This window comes from Oncorhynchus mykiss, chromosome 9, assembly GCF_013265735.2.
Source record: "Oncorhynchus mykiss isolate Arlee chromosome 9, USDA_OmykA_1.1, whole genome shotgun sequence".
Taxonomy (NCBI): domain Eukaryota; kingdom Metazoa; phylum Chordata; class Actinopteri; order Salmoniformes; family Salmonidae; genus Oncorhynchus; species Oncorhynchus mykiss.
The window spans coordinates 44,797,862-44,815,159 of NC_048573.1; the positions used below are offsets into that span (position 1 = coordinate 44,797,862).

The 17,298-nt window shown below is 43.1% G+C and overlaps 1 protein-coding gene across 3 annotated transcripts in view; it reads left to right on the forward strand.

The window, feature by feature from the left end:
• Positions 1–2,148: 2,148 nt before the first annotated feature.
• LOC110532179 (tyrosine-protein phosphatase non-receptor type 11) overlaps positions 2,149–17,298 on the forward strand; it is a 57,905-nt gene continuing 42,755 nt past the window's right edge. The window contains exon 1 of one of the 3 annotated variants that reach the window (XM_021615849.2): positions 2,149–2,312. In XM_021615849.2, coding sequence (XP_021471524.1) covers positions 2,299–2,312 — 14 coding nt within the window. In that variant the 5' untranslated portion in view covers positions 2,149–2,298. Of the gene's footprint in view, positions 2,313–5,624; positions 5,943–17,298 lie in introns of those variants that run through there. The other 2 variants (XM_021615850.2, XM_021615851.2) reach the window with 2 other exon arrangements.

Sequence of the window (17,298 nt, forward strand, 5' to 3'; positions counted from 1 at the left end):
AACAGGACCAAGCAGCGTGGTGACAGGCAGCGGCAGGAGGAGCAGCGCAATCAGGACTATTGAACTTGGGAGGAGAAACTGGATGGAGATGGACCCTGGACGCAGCCGGGGGAATATCGCCGCCCCAAGGCAGAGCTGGAGGCAGCCAAAGCGGCGAGGCGGCAGTTTGAAGAGGCAGCACGGAAGCAGGGCTGGAAGCCCGAGAGGCAGCCCCAAAAATGTATTGGGGGAGGGCACACGGGGAGTGTGGCTAAGGCAGGTAGGAGACCTGCGCCAGCTTTCCGTGCTTACCGGAGTGAGAGAGGGCGTCGTACTGGTCAGGCACTGCGTTATGCGGTGGAGCGCACGGTGTCCCCAGTATGCGTGCTTACCCCGGTGCGGCACATCCCAGCTCCTCGTATCGGCCGGGCTAGGTTGAGCATCGAGCCAGGTGCCATGAAGCCGGCTTTACGCATCTGGTCTCCAGTGCGTCTTCTCGGGCCAGCGTACATGGCACCAGCCTTACGCATGGTGTCCCCGGTTCGCTTTCACAGCCGAGTACGGCCTATTCCACCTCACGGCACTGGTCAGGCTACGGGGAGCATTCAACCAGGTAAGGTTGGGCAGGCTCGGTGCTCGAGACCTCCAGTACGCCTTCTTGGGCCGGTGTATCCGGTGCCATCTCCACGCACCAGCCCTCCGGTGGCAGCCCCCCGCACCAGGCTTCCTGTGCGTGTCCAGAGCCCAGTACTCCCTGTTCCTCCTCCTCGCACTCGCCCTGAGGTACGTGTCCTCGGCCCAGTACCACCAGTGCCGGCACCACGCACCAGGCCTACAGTGCGCCTCATCTGTCCAGCGCTGCCAGAGCCTTCCTCCTGTCCTGAGCCGCCAGAGGCTCCCGTCTGTCCTGAGCCGCCAGAGTCGCCAGTCTTGAAGGAGCCGCCAGAGTTGCCAGTCTGCAAGGAGTCGCCAGTCTGCAAGGAGCCGCCAGAGTCGCCAGTCTGCAAGGAGCCGCCAGAGCCGCCAGTCTGCAAGGAGCCACCAGTCTGCAAGGAGCCGCCAGTCTGCAAGGAGCCGCCAGTCTGCCAGGTTCCGCCAGAGCCGCCATTCAGCCAGGATCCTAGCATTTATACCCTCTAAGAAATGCATTGCCATTAATTGGAAGGTTGGCTATCCTCCCACAATGGATGAAAGAAATGTCAAATTAAATACCAATAGATTAAGGGTATACTGTGTAACTTCCGTAAGGTCTGTCTGCATTATATGGAATACAGTATGACAAACAGAGTCTGTATTGAAAACATGCCCACATCAGGGGAGATACCTATTTAGGTAATCCCTAGCTGCTGGGCTGCTCAGTCCTGGCCCTGGGGCTCTGCCGTACTGTTGGTTGACACTCTGGGCTTGGCCTAACACACCTGAAACCAATAATACATGTTTCACTAAGATCGTAAAGCTGAGTGGGGTGTGTTGGGTTGGGGCGGTGCAGGGCCGTGGACCCCTAGGGGCAGGACTGGGTGACCCAGCTAGATTGTGTACAAGTAAAAAGAGCTCTGCAGTACTATTAGGCCTATGATATGAATTATATGGAGGGTGTACTGTTTCTGTGTGTTAATGTGTAGGTATGTATGTGTGTTTTTATAAAACGTTTGCTTTCCAAACCTTTCCTTGACATATAAAAATATGTTGTTGAGTTATTGACTAGACTGGTGGGGGTTGGGCGTGCAGGTGACTCAGGCTGTCTGGCTGAAATATGATATAGAGGATGTCTTAATAAAGACAATGAAAAATATTTGTACTTTATTTGTAAGAGTTGTTCATTTGTTAGGCTATTGATTAAAGGTGCAACACAAGATAATATTGATTATTGAATTATCAATGATCTAGTTCAGTCTTATCAATCACTTAAACATATTTAATAATGATCTCTTACCTAGCTTGATGACTGGCCATTTTTGCTGATTTTATGTTGCTCTAAATAGAGAAGGCTAGAAGGGTCATGGATGCCCCCAAAAATGGGAGGAACCCCAGACCCCCCATCAAGTTACCCCCCACTTCTAAAACTAAAGTTGCGCCCCTGGAATAGACTAAAAGTGTGTAGTTTATGTTTAAGCTGCAGGGACCGCGTGGTACAATGAATATGACTGTGGGTTTTGGAGGCGGGGTGTGCTGCGATAACTTGCCTTTGGAGTTGAACATTGTTCAATAAACGCCCTCCTGAGTGCACGCTGTCCAACAGCGACACGGCGAAGACGTAAAGGGAACGTTCACTTTATTTGACTTTCCCTTCTCATTCGAAGACAGCTTTCTAAGACTGCTATGACGTCTCGCAGGTAAGACGGGTTTTTATCGAAAACCATGGAACGAACCGGGAATAGTCCTTTCACCCATTATAAACAGCGTTTCATGACTTATCACAGGACATGTTTGGGACCTTCCGCTTACGAGCAAAAGTACTATGCATTTTCTCCGACTCTTTAAAACGCACGAAGCCCACAATGGTTGCTTCAATTAGGGGTATTTTTCGCCTTGGCGGCATCTTGTAGCCTATTTGTGTGACAAAAGTTATTTAATGTGAGTTCAGAGTTGGAATAAAACTGTCATTGGCAATTAGGTGGAATACGCTATTACTTTCGTCTGATCATTTTACGCTTGTAAGCTATGGGACATCGCTAAACTAATGTGCCGTTCAATAATAGATTGATATAAAAGCGACTGTTCATTGGGTGGATGGGTCTTCTTTAAACGAGGGTCTTATTTGCTCTAGCCCCAGTGCGCTCGCTCTCTCTCTCTCTCTCTGCTGTGTAGGAAATGGGCAGAAGTTGGCCTTTGATATCAAGGTGCATGGTTTGGCTTTTGCAGAGTGCTCTGTATTTGTCGTTGGAATGCAACAAAGTTGTTCAATTATTAACTGAAATGTGTCCCCTCATATCTTATTAATGTCAGTAAATAAGACATATTTAAATGTACCCAGTGGGCACGCACTGGTTGATCAACGTTGGAATAGATGTTTAGTTGATTTCTGTGTCCAGTGGGTAGTGTCAGTCGCCTCATAAGAAAATGCTAAAATAATCTGAATGTAGCCACCATAGATCTGATTCTCAGACTTGCTTTCAATGAGAATGATAGATCTATAACTCACATTTCTATGTTAATTTGGTCAGGTCGCCAGAGATCTGTATAATGATGAGATGCTCATGTCTCATGCCTTAACAATGGGAGTTGTTATCCCAAAGGCAGGAAGGCAGGCGACAAGCTTCGGTCCAAAATGAACTCATAGAAACGCGTTGGGCAATTTTTTTTTTTTACAGATTCTGGCAAGAGTGAAACCTCTCTTCTCTTCCTATCAGGGGTCGCCCCAAAAAGCTGCCCACTGGGCCTTTTAACTGTAGTACAACCACTTAAGTGCCACAACTGTAGGATGTATTTGAGTTCAGCAAAGGCTGTTCGTTGCAATATCAATCAAGACATTTGTGTTACATTTTCTGTACAAGGTCAAACCATCATAACATATGTATATTATGCTTTTTGGGGGAAGTGTGTAACTTTACTCATAAATCTACTTCTGTGTGGTTATGTTATGCTTAGAGAGAGCCAAACCGAGAGCCCTATCTCTACCCAAAATCTGTCCACCCTAAGCAGATCCTTAATTATTAAGCAGGTGAGAATTTGTTTGTATGTGGAGCAATAAGAGTGTCAAATTTAGTCAAGATAAACATGAATTGCTATTTTGATATTTGAGGCTTATTCTAATAGAAGTGAATTTCGAGACTGTATATGCATATTCATGAGGCTAGAATATCATCTCACTCTGCATTGAATACCCCTCATCAAATATTCCCCAAATTTTTCAATTAGGTGTATCCACCAATCCAAAGAGAGGAATAGGCAGAAGCTTGAAAGCCCGCCGTTCTGCTCTGTGGACAACAAATCCCATGGTTTGGGCGGAGACATTATATCGTCATTATATGCGTATCTCTGGTAATGCCTTTGTTGACATCTAGTCTACAGGTGGGCAGTTGCATATACCTGCAAGCCGAATTGGCCCACAGTACACAAAATAACAAACCATAAGGTTTGTGTTTGTAACCAGTTGTACCGTAATATAATAACTGTAAAAAAGTGGAGGGGGGTATAGGGCTATTTTGGATTGATACAGATGAAGGCATCGGGAAGTCGATTTGAGATTTACCCACAAATGTTGTCTTGGGCAGTATTTTCCAATGTTCTGCTGAGTCTGTGGACGAAGAGATGATTATTATGAAGAGTATGGACTCAAAATGCACCATGTCAGCAATCCTACGGGTTGACAGTGTACATAGACACCCCTATAAGAGTACGCTCTGAGTGAGAGAGATGCATCACATCAAAGTTTCCAAAAGCGGGATTGCCACGGTATGGTAGAAGTAAAGCTGTGCAAACAAATTCATGGATGTTAGATAACAACAATGTCATTTAGCAATGCAGTCATTGTGAGAAAATGCAAAGGCTTATGTTTCTGTTCTTTGAGAACAAAGTGCATCATTAATACTGCCTGGATGTGGCGTTAGATTCGGTGCATTTATTCTGGCAGTTGATATAGGCAGAGGGGCTTCCATCATCTAAGTAATGGTAGGGGAAACACTAGTAGTATTGAATTGGAGTTAGTTGGTTATAGGTTGTCACGATATAGTATCATATTATTTTGATACTGGTATTTCCCATGGCAAAAAAAGGAAAACATTAGGCAGACCAACCGTCATAGTCCTTTATAGCTAGGAAAATAAGCAATGGCACTGAGTAACATTAGGACAGTTTTTCTCAAGAAATGGAAGTCTGCTTCATGTTTTGTTTTCCTTTCATGTTTCGTGAAAACATAATGCTGGTATCGTGATAACCTAGTTGGTTAGTGGGTGTTTTTCCATCCTTTGTCATCAGTTCTGTTTAGTGTGAGGCTCAGTACTTCCTGCTCCTGTGAGCCACAGGATAACAGTTTCTGACACAGTCATCTGAACAATAGCCTGGGCGCCATCTTGGAAAGACCGAACTTACCATTTAGCAGTCAAAACTTTTGAGTCTCAGTTTTCACTTCAGATCAACCAATAGTTATCGTGTTCCTCCTCTATTACGTTTTGTTATGAAATGCAAAGTAGTTTGTGACATTGAGTTCAATGAACGGTATCATTTTCAGTAAGGCACATCCCAAACGTTCTAAAACCGGTGCTGTATATTTTATTTAACCTTTATTTCATCAGGGAGTCATACTGAGACCAATGTCTCTTTTTTTTTTAAATCTTTTTTTGTATTTTTTTATTTTTTTTACAGATGAGCCCTGATCTATAGAAAATACACATATGAAAATATACAGAGAGTGTACAGAACATTAGGAACACATTCCTAATATTGCGTTGCACCCACTTTTGCCCTAAAAACAGCCTCAATTTGTCGGGGCATGGACTCTATAAAGGTGTCAAAAGCATTCCACAGGGATGCTGGCCCATATTGACTCCAATGCTTCCCACAATTGTGTCAAGTTGGCTGGGTGTCCTTTGGGTGGTGGACCATTCTTGATACACACAGGAAACTGTTGAGCGTGAAAAACCCAGCAGCGTTGCAGTTCCTGGTACCTACCATACCCTGTTCAAATGCACTTAAATATTTAGTCTTGCTCATTCACCCTCTAAATGGCACACATGCAAAATCCTTGTCTTGATTGTCTCAAGGCTTAAACATCTTTCTTTTAACATGTCTCTAGCCTTCATCTACACTGATTGGAGTGGATTTAACAGGTGACATCAATAAAGAATCATAGCATTCACCTGTATTCACCTGGTCAGTCTGTGTCATGGAAAGAGCAGGTGTTCCTAATGTTTTGTCAAACAGTATAAATACTCAATGCAAGCAGAAAGAAAAATAAACACATTCATCAATCAGTAAGCTCAATCAGCTTTCTGAATTGCCCTAGAAGCACCAGAAAATCAAATGTAAGTACATTTTGAAGATCATTTCACAAATAAGGTGCAAGAAAGGTAAATCAGCTTTTAGTTAACACAGTAGAGACCGAAGGAATTTCCAGAGTTAGCCACCCCGGAGACTGATTGTGGTAACTCATAAATCTAAAGTTTAGTAATGATAGGTACTGTGGGAGTTTTTGTAAAAGTTTTTTTTGTTATACATGAAAAAATAGCCATGTATTAACCTACGTGACTTCAAAGAGGGCCAACCAACTTTCTGGTAGATGATGCAGTGATGAGTACTAAAACTGTCGCCTGTAATAAAGCACAGTGAACCGCATCTAATGGCTTTATTGAAGTGGTAGCTGTTTTGAACTGCATGGATCACCATTGCGGTGGAATACAGACTCGCTTTATGGTGCACTCCAATTGTATTGTACTTGAGAAGTCAGCCTAGGCTACTGCTCAAATGTTGCTGTAATAGACCTACATATTTGTCCTCTGCATGGTGTTTTGTTGCAGGTTTAGTTTTTTGGCTCCTCATTGTCAATCTTTAAAAACTGAAGCCAGACTGCAACATTTTAGTGGTCTAGCTTGGACTGTGGCATGTGTGTGTACACTCTCCCTCTGCTGCGCGCTGTAAACGGGAGACACGAAAGCGGCGCAATTGAAGTTGAATTCACCGATACGAGCGCATCAGGCTGTAATTTCAGAAAGTAGATTACTCAACTATTGACTCATTTATTATTGTTTGTGTGTCCTATTAAGCCCGTGGGCCTTGTGTTTGATATGTGTGCTGGCCTATTAGCCACGTTATGACTGGATTTTGATTTGGTTTATTAGGATCCCCATTAGCTGACGCCAGTGGCGACAGCTAGTATTACTGGGGTCTTACGTATAACGATAAATGAATTACAGACAAAAGACTACCATTTACATACATTTAAAAACATTAACATGTAGCGTGTGTGTGCATCTATCAGTTATACATACATGTCAGTACACACACATGTACATGTACTAATAGTTGATTGTATTGACATTTCCAGCCTTAGTTAAAATTGTCCGTTTTTTTTGTTCAAAATGATTGAAACTCAAAACGGTGCATCCTGAATGGGTGGAGGCAGCAAACAATGTACCAGGTCAGCTGTGATTTACAACCTGATAGCAATGTGTTTTGGACTACCAAGAAATGTATTGGTGAATTATATTATTATTTACCTTTATTTAACTAGGCAAGTCAGTTAAGAACAAATTCTTATTTTCAATGACGGAACAGTGGGTTGAACAGCCTGTTCAGGGGCAGAACGACAGATTTGTACCTTGTCAGCTCGGGGATTTGAACTTGCAACCTTCCGGTTATTAGTCCAACACTCTAACCACTAGGCTACCATGCATTGAACTGTATTCATCTATTATACCAACAAATGCCTTACTGTACGTCATGTAATTTTAAGTCAAATAGAACGTATTTTTAAAACCTATAAAGTTGGTTTTGAAGCATTAACTGGGAATTTGATATATATATTTTTTTACTGATATTACGATTGTCCGTTTGTTTCATATCTGCAGAGTAGTTAAAACGCTGTCAGTCCCACTTTTAAGGAAGGCATCTAGCTCATCACAGGAAGTAAATTGTTGAAATAAAAACAGAGTCACTAGAACGTGACGGGTTAACCGTCGAGTCAGCTAGAAGCTGGCAGAGGGAAGAGCATCCTATTGACTGACCAGGGTCAATTAAACCACTGTTTCTCTCAAATAAAAAGCCTGCTGAGATAAAATGCAGATTGGCATAAGTGATGCGTTTATTATTCTCAGTTATGATGCCAGAGTCCGTCAGAACTTTCTTAGCCAGGGTAGAAGAGGAGTTTGTACGCTTCAGTGCATTTACTGTTTTTTAAGGATCACCAGCAGAGTCAGAGATAGAGCTTGATTTTGCTTGGCTGCACGATTTGGACAAAATATCTAATTGCGACTATTTTGCCAGATATTGCAATTGAGATTTTCAAGCACTTGGGGAAAAACCTGGTTATTCCATCAGACAAGTGTCAGGTTAGATAACGTCGCTGCTGAAATGAGATAATTTGAATGAAGACATACTGTGCTAACTGAATACAAAACCAATTGAAACAACATTGTAATACATATGCTAATTGATAGGATTATTACACCTGCAAATTAACAAAACAAACACATTTTTAAATTAACACGATCATCAAAATATCGTGTGCTGTAAGAGCAGCACTTAATTCATTAATAACATTAATAACCTAAGTTAATTATTTAGTCGGGCACCATAGGCTGCAGATGGAATAGGAAGCGTATGATTGTGCAAATATGTATAAGTAGTCTCAATCATTATTATAATTTAAGTCAAAGTGCCTTAACATGTAACACGTAGCCTACCAATTGCAAAGGTGCAGCCTGTGTCCAAAACATTGGAGTCTGGCCCACGTTTGCGGCGTTATCGTAAATCACACTTGCTGTTCCGCATTCAGGCAGCTAAAGCGTCTCTCAACTCCCATGTGATCTCCAGTGAAGTAGCCTATGGTGTTTGCAAGCACCAACAATTCGGTTGAAACTTCTCATCAATAAAGTGTACTTTCAAACTAATGTAGGGCTTGGTTGTTCTACTAGGCCAAAGGTAATAATCAACGTGTGAGTTTCAACTTCTCCCTTAATTTTGTTATACAGTGTTGGGATGACAATTTGGGAGAAATACAATGCCTTTAGAAAGTATTCTCACCCCTTGACTTTTTCCACATTTTGTTGTGTTACAGCCTGAATTTTAGATTGATTAAAATTGAGGTGTGTCACTGACCTACACACAATACTCAATGTCAAAGTGGAATAATCTTTACTTTTTTTATTTTATTTTTAAAAACTAATAAATAAAAAATGAAAAGCTGAAATGTCTTGAGTCAATAAGTATTCAACCCCTCTGTTATGGCACGCCTAAATAAGTTCAGGAATAGAAATGTGCTTAACAAGTCACAACAAATTGCATGGACTCACTCTGTGTGCAATAATAGTGGTTAACATGATTTTGTAACCCACAAATAAAATTATCTGTAAGCCCCTCAGTTGAGCAATGAATTTCAAACACAGAGTTAACCTCAAAGACCAGGGAGGTTTTCCAATGCCTCGCAAAGAAGGGCACTTACTGGTAGATGGGTAAATAAAAGCAGACATTGAATATCCATTTGAGCATGGTGAAGTTATTAATTACACTTTGGATGTTACACCCAGTCACAACAAAGATACAGGCGTCCTTCCTAACTCAGTTGCCGGAGAGGAAGGAAACCGCTCAGGGATTTCAACATGAGGCCAATGGTGACTTTAAAACAGTTACATAGTTTTCTCTTATCACAGTCATTAAACTGAGGATGGATCAACAACATTGTAGTTACCCCACAATACTAACCTAATTGACGACAATACTAACCTAACTGACGGAGTGAAAGGAGGAAGCCTGCAGAGAATATACATATTCCAAAACATGCACCCTGCAGTAAAACTGCAAAAAATATGGGAAAGAAATTAACTTTATGTCCTGAATACAAAGCGTTGTGTTGGAGTTGACCAAAACATAACACATCACTGAGTACCACTCTTCATATTTTTAAGCATGGTGGTTGGTGCATCGTGTATGCTTGTCATCGGCAAGGACTATGGAGTTTTTGGGGTAAAAAGAAACAGAATAGAGCCAAGCACAGGTAAAATCCTAGAGGAAAACCTGGTTCAGTCTGCTTTCCAACAGATACTGGGAGACAAATTCACAAATCCTTTCAGCAGGACAATAACCTAAAACTCAAGGCCAAATCTACACTGGAGTTGCTTACCAAGACAACATTGTATGTTCCTGAGTGGCCGAGTTACAGGTTTGACTTAAATCGTCTCGAAAATCAATGGCAAGATTTGAAAATGGCTACATAGCAATGATCTACAACCAACTTAACAGAGCTTGAAGAATTTAAAGAATAATGTGCAAATATTGTACAAAACAGGTGCAAAGCTCTTAGAGACTTACCCAGAAAGACTTAAAGCAGTAATTGTTGCCAAATGTGTTTTTAACATTGACTCAGGAGGTTGAATGCTCTTTCCATGACATAGCAGTGTTTCCCAAACTCAGTCCTGGAGACCCACAGGGGTTCACATTTTGGTTTTTGCACTAGTGCTACACAGCTGATTATCAGCTATGTAGTGCTAGGGCAAGAAACTAAACGTGCACCCATTGGGGTCCCCAGGACCGAGTTTGGGAAACACTGAATAGACTGTCCAGGTGAATCCAGTTGAAAGCTACGATCCCTTATTGATGTCACCTGTTAAATCCTCTTCAATCAGTGTAGATGAAGGGGGGGAGACAGGTTAAAGAAGGATTTTTAAGCCTTGAGACAATTGAGACATGGATTTTGTGGGTGTGCCATTCCGAGGGTGAATGGGCAAGACAGGGTATGGTAGTAGGTGCCGGCGCACCAGTTTGTGTCAAGAATCAAATCAAGTTTTATTAGTCACATGCACCGAATATAACCTTACTGTGAAATACTTACGAGCCCCTAACCGACAGTGCAGTTTTAAAAAATACTGCAACGCTGCTGGGTTTCAAATCAAATTTGACAGTTTCCCGTGTGTATCAAGAATGGTCCACCACCCAAAGGACATCCAGCCAACTTGACACAACTGTGGGAAGCATTGGAGTCAACACGGGCCAGCATCCTTGTGGAACACTTTCGACACCGTGTAGAGTCAATGCCCCGATGAGTTGAGGCTGTTCTGAGGGCATTTTAATCTCACCTTGTAACGCAACCAGATGTGGAAAAAGTCAAGGGGCGTGAATACTTTCTGAAAGCACTGTATGTGTGAGATGGTATCATTAATCTCCTGTCCAGCGTGTTTGTGATCTTTTTGAAGCCGTCTTTGTTCACAGCCAAAGACATGATTCTTGTTGACACTATGTGATAGATCGGTGATGGCCTCTGGGATTTCAATGTTTTTTCGTAGAGTGTTACACTTGAAAACGCATTGGCAATCAATGTCTTTTTAATGCTGGCTATGGCTGAGGGTGTTTGCTGCAATTGTTGTAAAGTAAGGGCTGGTTCTTCTTCAAATGGTTCAATAAATGTGTCAGGTTGCCTCTTGTTGTTGCCACAACTCTGAAGCTCTTTTTGCATAACACTTGCATTTGGTTGACATCAGTTCGCCTGTAGCCGAAATACTGCCATACCGCCTAATATGCACCCTTTTTTTGCACCAAATTGCCGTTCTCGTTAGCACTAGCAGTACTCATGTTTCCGACACTCTGTGAAGCCCTTTCTCTCGTCACCAGGACTTCACGATAAGAGCTGCTATAATTACCAATGGAATCAAATCCTCTAATCTTCCTTCCTGCTGCGTTTGAGTTAGGTTATCACATTTTGATATCATTTCCAGCACCTGTTTGATGCATATACACAGCACTCTCAAATGTATGTGCCAGTTTGTCATTTCGTTGGTTGGTTTGGTTGGAAATGGGTTTCTTCTGTTATTTGTATCTGTATGATTCAAAGTCTATGCAGTTTTTGTGTGTGGTGAAAAAAAGGCAACAGGTTTAGGTCAGAGAAAAAAGGAAGTCACTGTTACTGGCTAATGACTACCTAATGCCATTTAAAGGGGCAGCTCACAACTACCAGAGACAAAGTTTTTGAAATATGAAAAACTATCCCTTTAAACGTGTACATTTCTGACTTCATAATATTGCTCCAATTGGAATTACAATAACATACATTTTAACAACCAGGGGCTAAAGTTGCATTTTTAAGAGAGAGCAGTCTAGGCGTTATATGGTTATTTTTAACTGTCAGTTTTTCTTTCTGCTTTCTTCTAAATTATGACTGATCAACCTGTTTGCTTCAACAAATGTGCAATGGTGGTTATCAAGGCATGGGCCATGACAATGTACACTCTCAGACAATGTATAACGGTCAGGTTATATTAAAACACCAATGCCACACTTCTTGTCTGGCCATAGTTGAACCTATAGCTCCATGTAACCAGAGTAGCATGATTGCGCTCTCTTAAAACTGTGTGCATAGCCTGTGCTAGCTTGCTCATGCAAGTTAAATGGATTGTCCTTTAATTAAGTGTAAAAGCCCTCTCCCCCCCCCCCCCCCCCCCCCCCCTGATTTTCAAAATCAGTGCACACAATCAGGAAGATTAGTTAGCCATCCCCTGAAAACAGATGGGGTTAGTCCATAATATCCCTCAAATACTTATGGCTATCATGCGCAACATCAAAGCGCTACGTTAACTGCTAGCTTCTAGACGCTAGCTGGCTACAGTGATGTGAGGCATCTATCCGCTGAGGGTGGGTTTGCACTGCATGTACTGTAAATAACCCAAGATCATCAGCTGTTCTAAAAATACCAGCAGCATGACCAAAATCCACACCCCAGGGCTTGTCTGTGACCGATATAGCCCTAACGGGGCTTTCATGCAGCATTCGGGGCACTAAGTATATCACCTTTTTGTCACCAGGCCTAGCCAGGACTTTAAATAGCCACGGCTGTATTGAACTTGAGACATTATGTAAGAGGATAGAGAGCCTGGCGTGCTGGATGCACGTGGGGCCTCTGTTTCCCCTGTCTGTCTGAGCAAGCTAGCGCTCTGCTATGTTTGTCCGCTGAGCCATGGCTCTGACTGTTGCTCTCCCTTCCTCTCTTTCCCTTCTTCTACCCTTCTCCCTCGCTCTACCTCATGCTCTCTCGATCTGTATGTCGAATTTTATGCAAGTCTCTCAATGACAGTTTTATTTCTCTCTCCTCTCTCGCTCTCTTTCTCTCTCCCTCCCAGTGCTCAATGCATAATACAAGGAAGTGAAGCGCCTGGTAGTTGTCAAGGAAAACCTATTCTTGGAAAGCCCTGAGTCACTCCTGCAGTCATGTTCTGTGGAGATAACTATGATACTTGTAGCGTGAGGACACCACAGAAAGGGCATACTTCATGTCTTTTTATATTTCTAATTGTATTTTTAACTTGTGTAATTTATAGTACAGTAAGTCAAGTTGTCTAAATGGGTAAACAAAACGAGAAACAAGATTTTCCCCTTTTTTTCCGAAAGCGATTTCTCAGTGAGAGATGGGACAAGCATGGATACTACCAGTTAATCATTCAACTCTGCATACAGAAAGTGAAAGGGCAAACACATTTGCCCCAGACTTACACAACAACCAACCAAATCATAGTTTGACAAAAAAGTTCCCATTCTGGTTTTCAGCGAAAAGGTACACGGAAGGGCTGTCCACTCATACCACATCACATTGGTTTATTGTATGAATACCATTGTAACATTTTACCTAAAGCATTCAGGTATAATGCTTTATAACTTGTTATTAACATGTATTAGCCTTTATAATTTCTTAGAACAATGCTTATAATGTCTCTTTATGCACCAATGCCAATGAAAGGCAATAGAGGAGCCTGCAGGCTCTTGAGGGTGAACTTGTTAACCATTAGCATCTTCATAGCAGACTGAATAGGACCCCTGGGACTGGATCAAGCTTAAGCACGGGGTTTAAAATGGGAAACTCTTAATAAACTGGCCTGGCCTCAAGGTGTCATGTCTGGGCACAGGCTGCTAGTGACGTGAGCTTTCTGGGAAAAGTCAACGGGTTTCTTGACTTCAGTGTGACCTATAATGTATATTCTTTATTTATTGGCGAAGTAGATGGCATGGCTGAGCATTGAATGCTGCTCAAAATTAAAATGTTTGCTTTTGTCCTTGTCAGCGTCATGTCTATCTTTATTCATCCACAATGTCTTGCTTGACATGCAGTAGCAATTCTCCATAGTGATTATTCCTCTCAAATGTAAGTAATCATATACAGTGCCTTCGGAAAGTATTCAGACCCTTAGACTTTTCCCACATTTTGTTACATTACAGCCTTAATAACCTAAGATGGATAAAAAAAAAAAAAAAATATGCAGTCTACGCACAATGCCCCAAAATGACATAGCAAAAGCAGGTTTTTAGAATTTTTGCAAATGTATTCAAATAAAAAACAGAAATAACATATTTACATAAGTATTCAGGCCCTTTGCTATGAGACTCGAAATTGAGCTCAGGTGCATCCTGTTTACATTGATCATCCTTGAGATGTTTCTACAACTTGATTGGAGTCCACCTGTGGTAAATTCAATTGATTGGACATGATTTGGAAAGGCACACACCTGTCTATATAAGGTCCCACAGTTGACAGTGCATGTCAGAGCAAAAACCAAGCCATGAGGTCAAAGGAATTGTCCGTAGAGCTCACGATTGCACGATTGTGTCGAGGCACAGATCTGGGGAAGGGTACCAAAAAATGTCTGCAGAATTGAAGGTCCCCAAGAACACAGGGGCCTCCATCATTCTTAAATGGAAGAAGTTTTGGAACCACCAAGACTCTTCCTAGAGCTGGCCGCCCGGGCCAAATTGAGCAATCGGGAGAAGGGCCTTCGTCAGGGAGGTGACTAAGAACCGATGGTCACTCTGACAGAGCTCCAGAGTTCCTCTGTGGAGATGGGAGAACCTTCCAGAAGGACAACCATCTCTGCAGCTCTCCGCCAATCAGACCATTATGGTAGAGTGACCAGACGGAAGCCACTCCTCAGTAAAAGGCACATGACAGCCCGCTTGGAGTTTGCCAAAAGGCACCTAAAGACTCAGGCCATGAGAAACTAGATTCTCTGGTCTGATGAAACCAAGATCACACTCCTTGGGCTGAATGCCAAGTGTCACGTCTGGAGGAAACCTGGCACCATCAATACCGTGAAGCATGGTGGTCGGCAGCATCATGCTGTGGGGATGTTTTTCAGTGGCAGGGACTGGGAGACTCGTCAGGATTGAGGCAAAGATGAACGGAGCACAGTACAGAGAGGCCCTTGATGACAACCTGCTCCAGAGTGCTCAGGACATTAGAATGGGGCAAAGGTTCACCTTCCAACAGGACAACGACCCTAAGCACACAGCCAAGGCAACGCAGGAGGGGCTTTGGGACAAGTCTCAATGTACTTGGGTAGCCCAGCCAGAGCCCGAACTTGAAGCCGATCGAATATCTCTGAAGAGACCTGAAAATAGCTGTGCAGCAACGCTTCCATCCAACATGGTAGAGCTTGAGAGGATCTGCAGAAAAGAATGGGATAAACTCCCTAGATACAGGTGTGCCAAGCTTGTAGCGCCATACCCAAGAAGACTCGAGGCTGTAATCCCTACCAAAGGTGCGTCAACAAAGTACTGAGTAAAGGGTCTGAATACTGAATATTTTAAATTACATTTTTTTATAAATTAGCCAACATTTCTTAACCTGTTTTTGCTTTCACATATAATATGGGGTATTGTGTGTAGATTTGGGGGGGAAAAAAACTATTTAATAATTTCTAGAATAAGGCTGTAACCTAACAGAATGTGGAAAAAGTCAAGGGGTCTGAATACTTTCCGAAACCACTATCTTGCCATTCTTAAAAGAGTGCAATCATTGCCATGTCTAATTTCAGTGCTTTCATCTTCTATCCGATTTGATCAATTTCTAGATAATTTCAAGATATTCTTCATTTGTTTCATTTGTGTTGAAAATGCATTTAATATTGTGTTGCAATGTAATTTAAGCATTTCGTCAGGCATCATCATTTGAAAATGCCAGAACTAATGTAGTCCAGCTACTGTATCCACCAGTACAACTGTATCCACCAGTACTACTGTATCTACCAGTACTGTATGTCCACCATTATCTCCCACATAACAGCAACATAGACTCCAATATGCCAGTAGAGACATAGTTTTCTATGTTTATACATCCTTACTAGGCAAGGAGGTCAGTAATGTCCTACTGCACATGTAGACTAGACCTTTCAATGTGCCTTGCTTGGGAACTGGCAACCACAAGGAAGGAAGTCTGAATTAGGAGTAGGGGTCTTCAGTTGGAGTGGAGACGGTGCCGTGTCATGTAGGTCCCCAGAGGGACAGCCTGATAGCCGCTCCGATGATCCTATCAAGGCCCTTTGCACTCATCCAAATCCTAGATTAAATTCCCCCGCCTCTCTTGCTTAAACCCGCAGAGGCAGCACTCCTACAAGTCTCTGCCCTCCCCCCTCGTTCCTCCCTCCCTTCCCCTCCTTGTGTAACCGTGCCGGGCTGGATTACTAAGCTCTGAGGCAACTGAACCGGGGGGCCCTGACAAGCTCCGACCAGAATGGTTAGGTAGGGGGAGAAAACTCTCATTCACTTCCTGACATTCATTAACAGCCTCTTTTTTTTCCACCCACATGCATTGGGTCTTACCAGTAGATTGCTGCTGTTATGTTGCTAGTGCAACGCACTTGGTCAAGTTGGTCTCATGCTTCAATGGTTGACAGTTCATAACCTTGTGTGCATTTTGGAGGGTCTGGCTGGAGTGGACTGAGTGGGTGTGCTTATTTGTGGACATGTGGTCCGTGTTAGAGCTTTCTGAGGGAAGTGAGCCTGCTAACTGTTAAGTGTTTGGGGATAGACCTGGGCAGTGTGGTCCCTCTGAGTAGGTCAGGCCAGGGAGAGAGAGAGAGAGGGGAGGATTAGTGCAGTAATTGGTGAGAAGTGCTCTTTGTTCTATTGAGGGGTCAGGGGTCAAACAAGGGGTGACCTCCTGCCTGATCCCCATTAGCAGGCAGGCGAGTGTATGTGTGCGTGTGTGTTTAAGTGCATTGGGGTGGGGGTTGCGGACTAAAGCCCAAAACAGAAAAGGATACTGACCGCTCTCTCTTGCCCGTTGACCTGCAATGGACACAAAGCGTCGGCCACTTTGTCGGGCATTTGTTTCAATATCAAAACAAACAAAACAAAGCTCTCTGAACATTGTTGTATGTGTTTTGGAATGGGTGGCCAGTGATAAACTGGTCCTGAACAACTCTAAAACTAAAAGCATTGTATTTGGTATAAATCATTCCCTATGTTCTATGGAAATTAATGGTGTAGTTGAGTAGACTAAATTACTTGATGTTGCCATAGATTGTAAACTGTCATGGTCAAAACATATAGATTCAATGGTTGTAAATATGGGGAGAGGTCTGTCTGTCTGCAACTCCCGTACGGGCTCGGGAGAGACTAGGGTCGAAAGCCATGCATCCTCCGAAACACAACCCAACCAAGCCGCACTGCTTCTTAACACAGCATGCATCCAACCCAGAAGCCAGCCGCACCAATGTGTCGGAAGAAACACCATGCACCTGGCAACCTGATCAGCGTGCACTGCGCCCAGCCTGCCACAGGAGTCGCTAGTGCACGATGAGCCAAGGATATCCCTACCGGCCAAACCCTCCCTAACCCGGACAACGCTAGGCCAATTGTGCGTCGCCCCATGGACCTCCCGGTCACGTCTGGCTGCGACAGAGCCTGGGC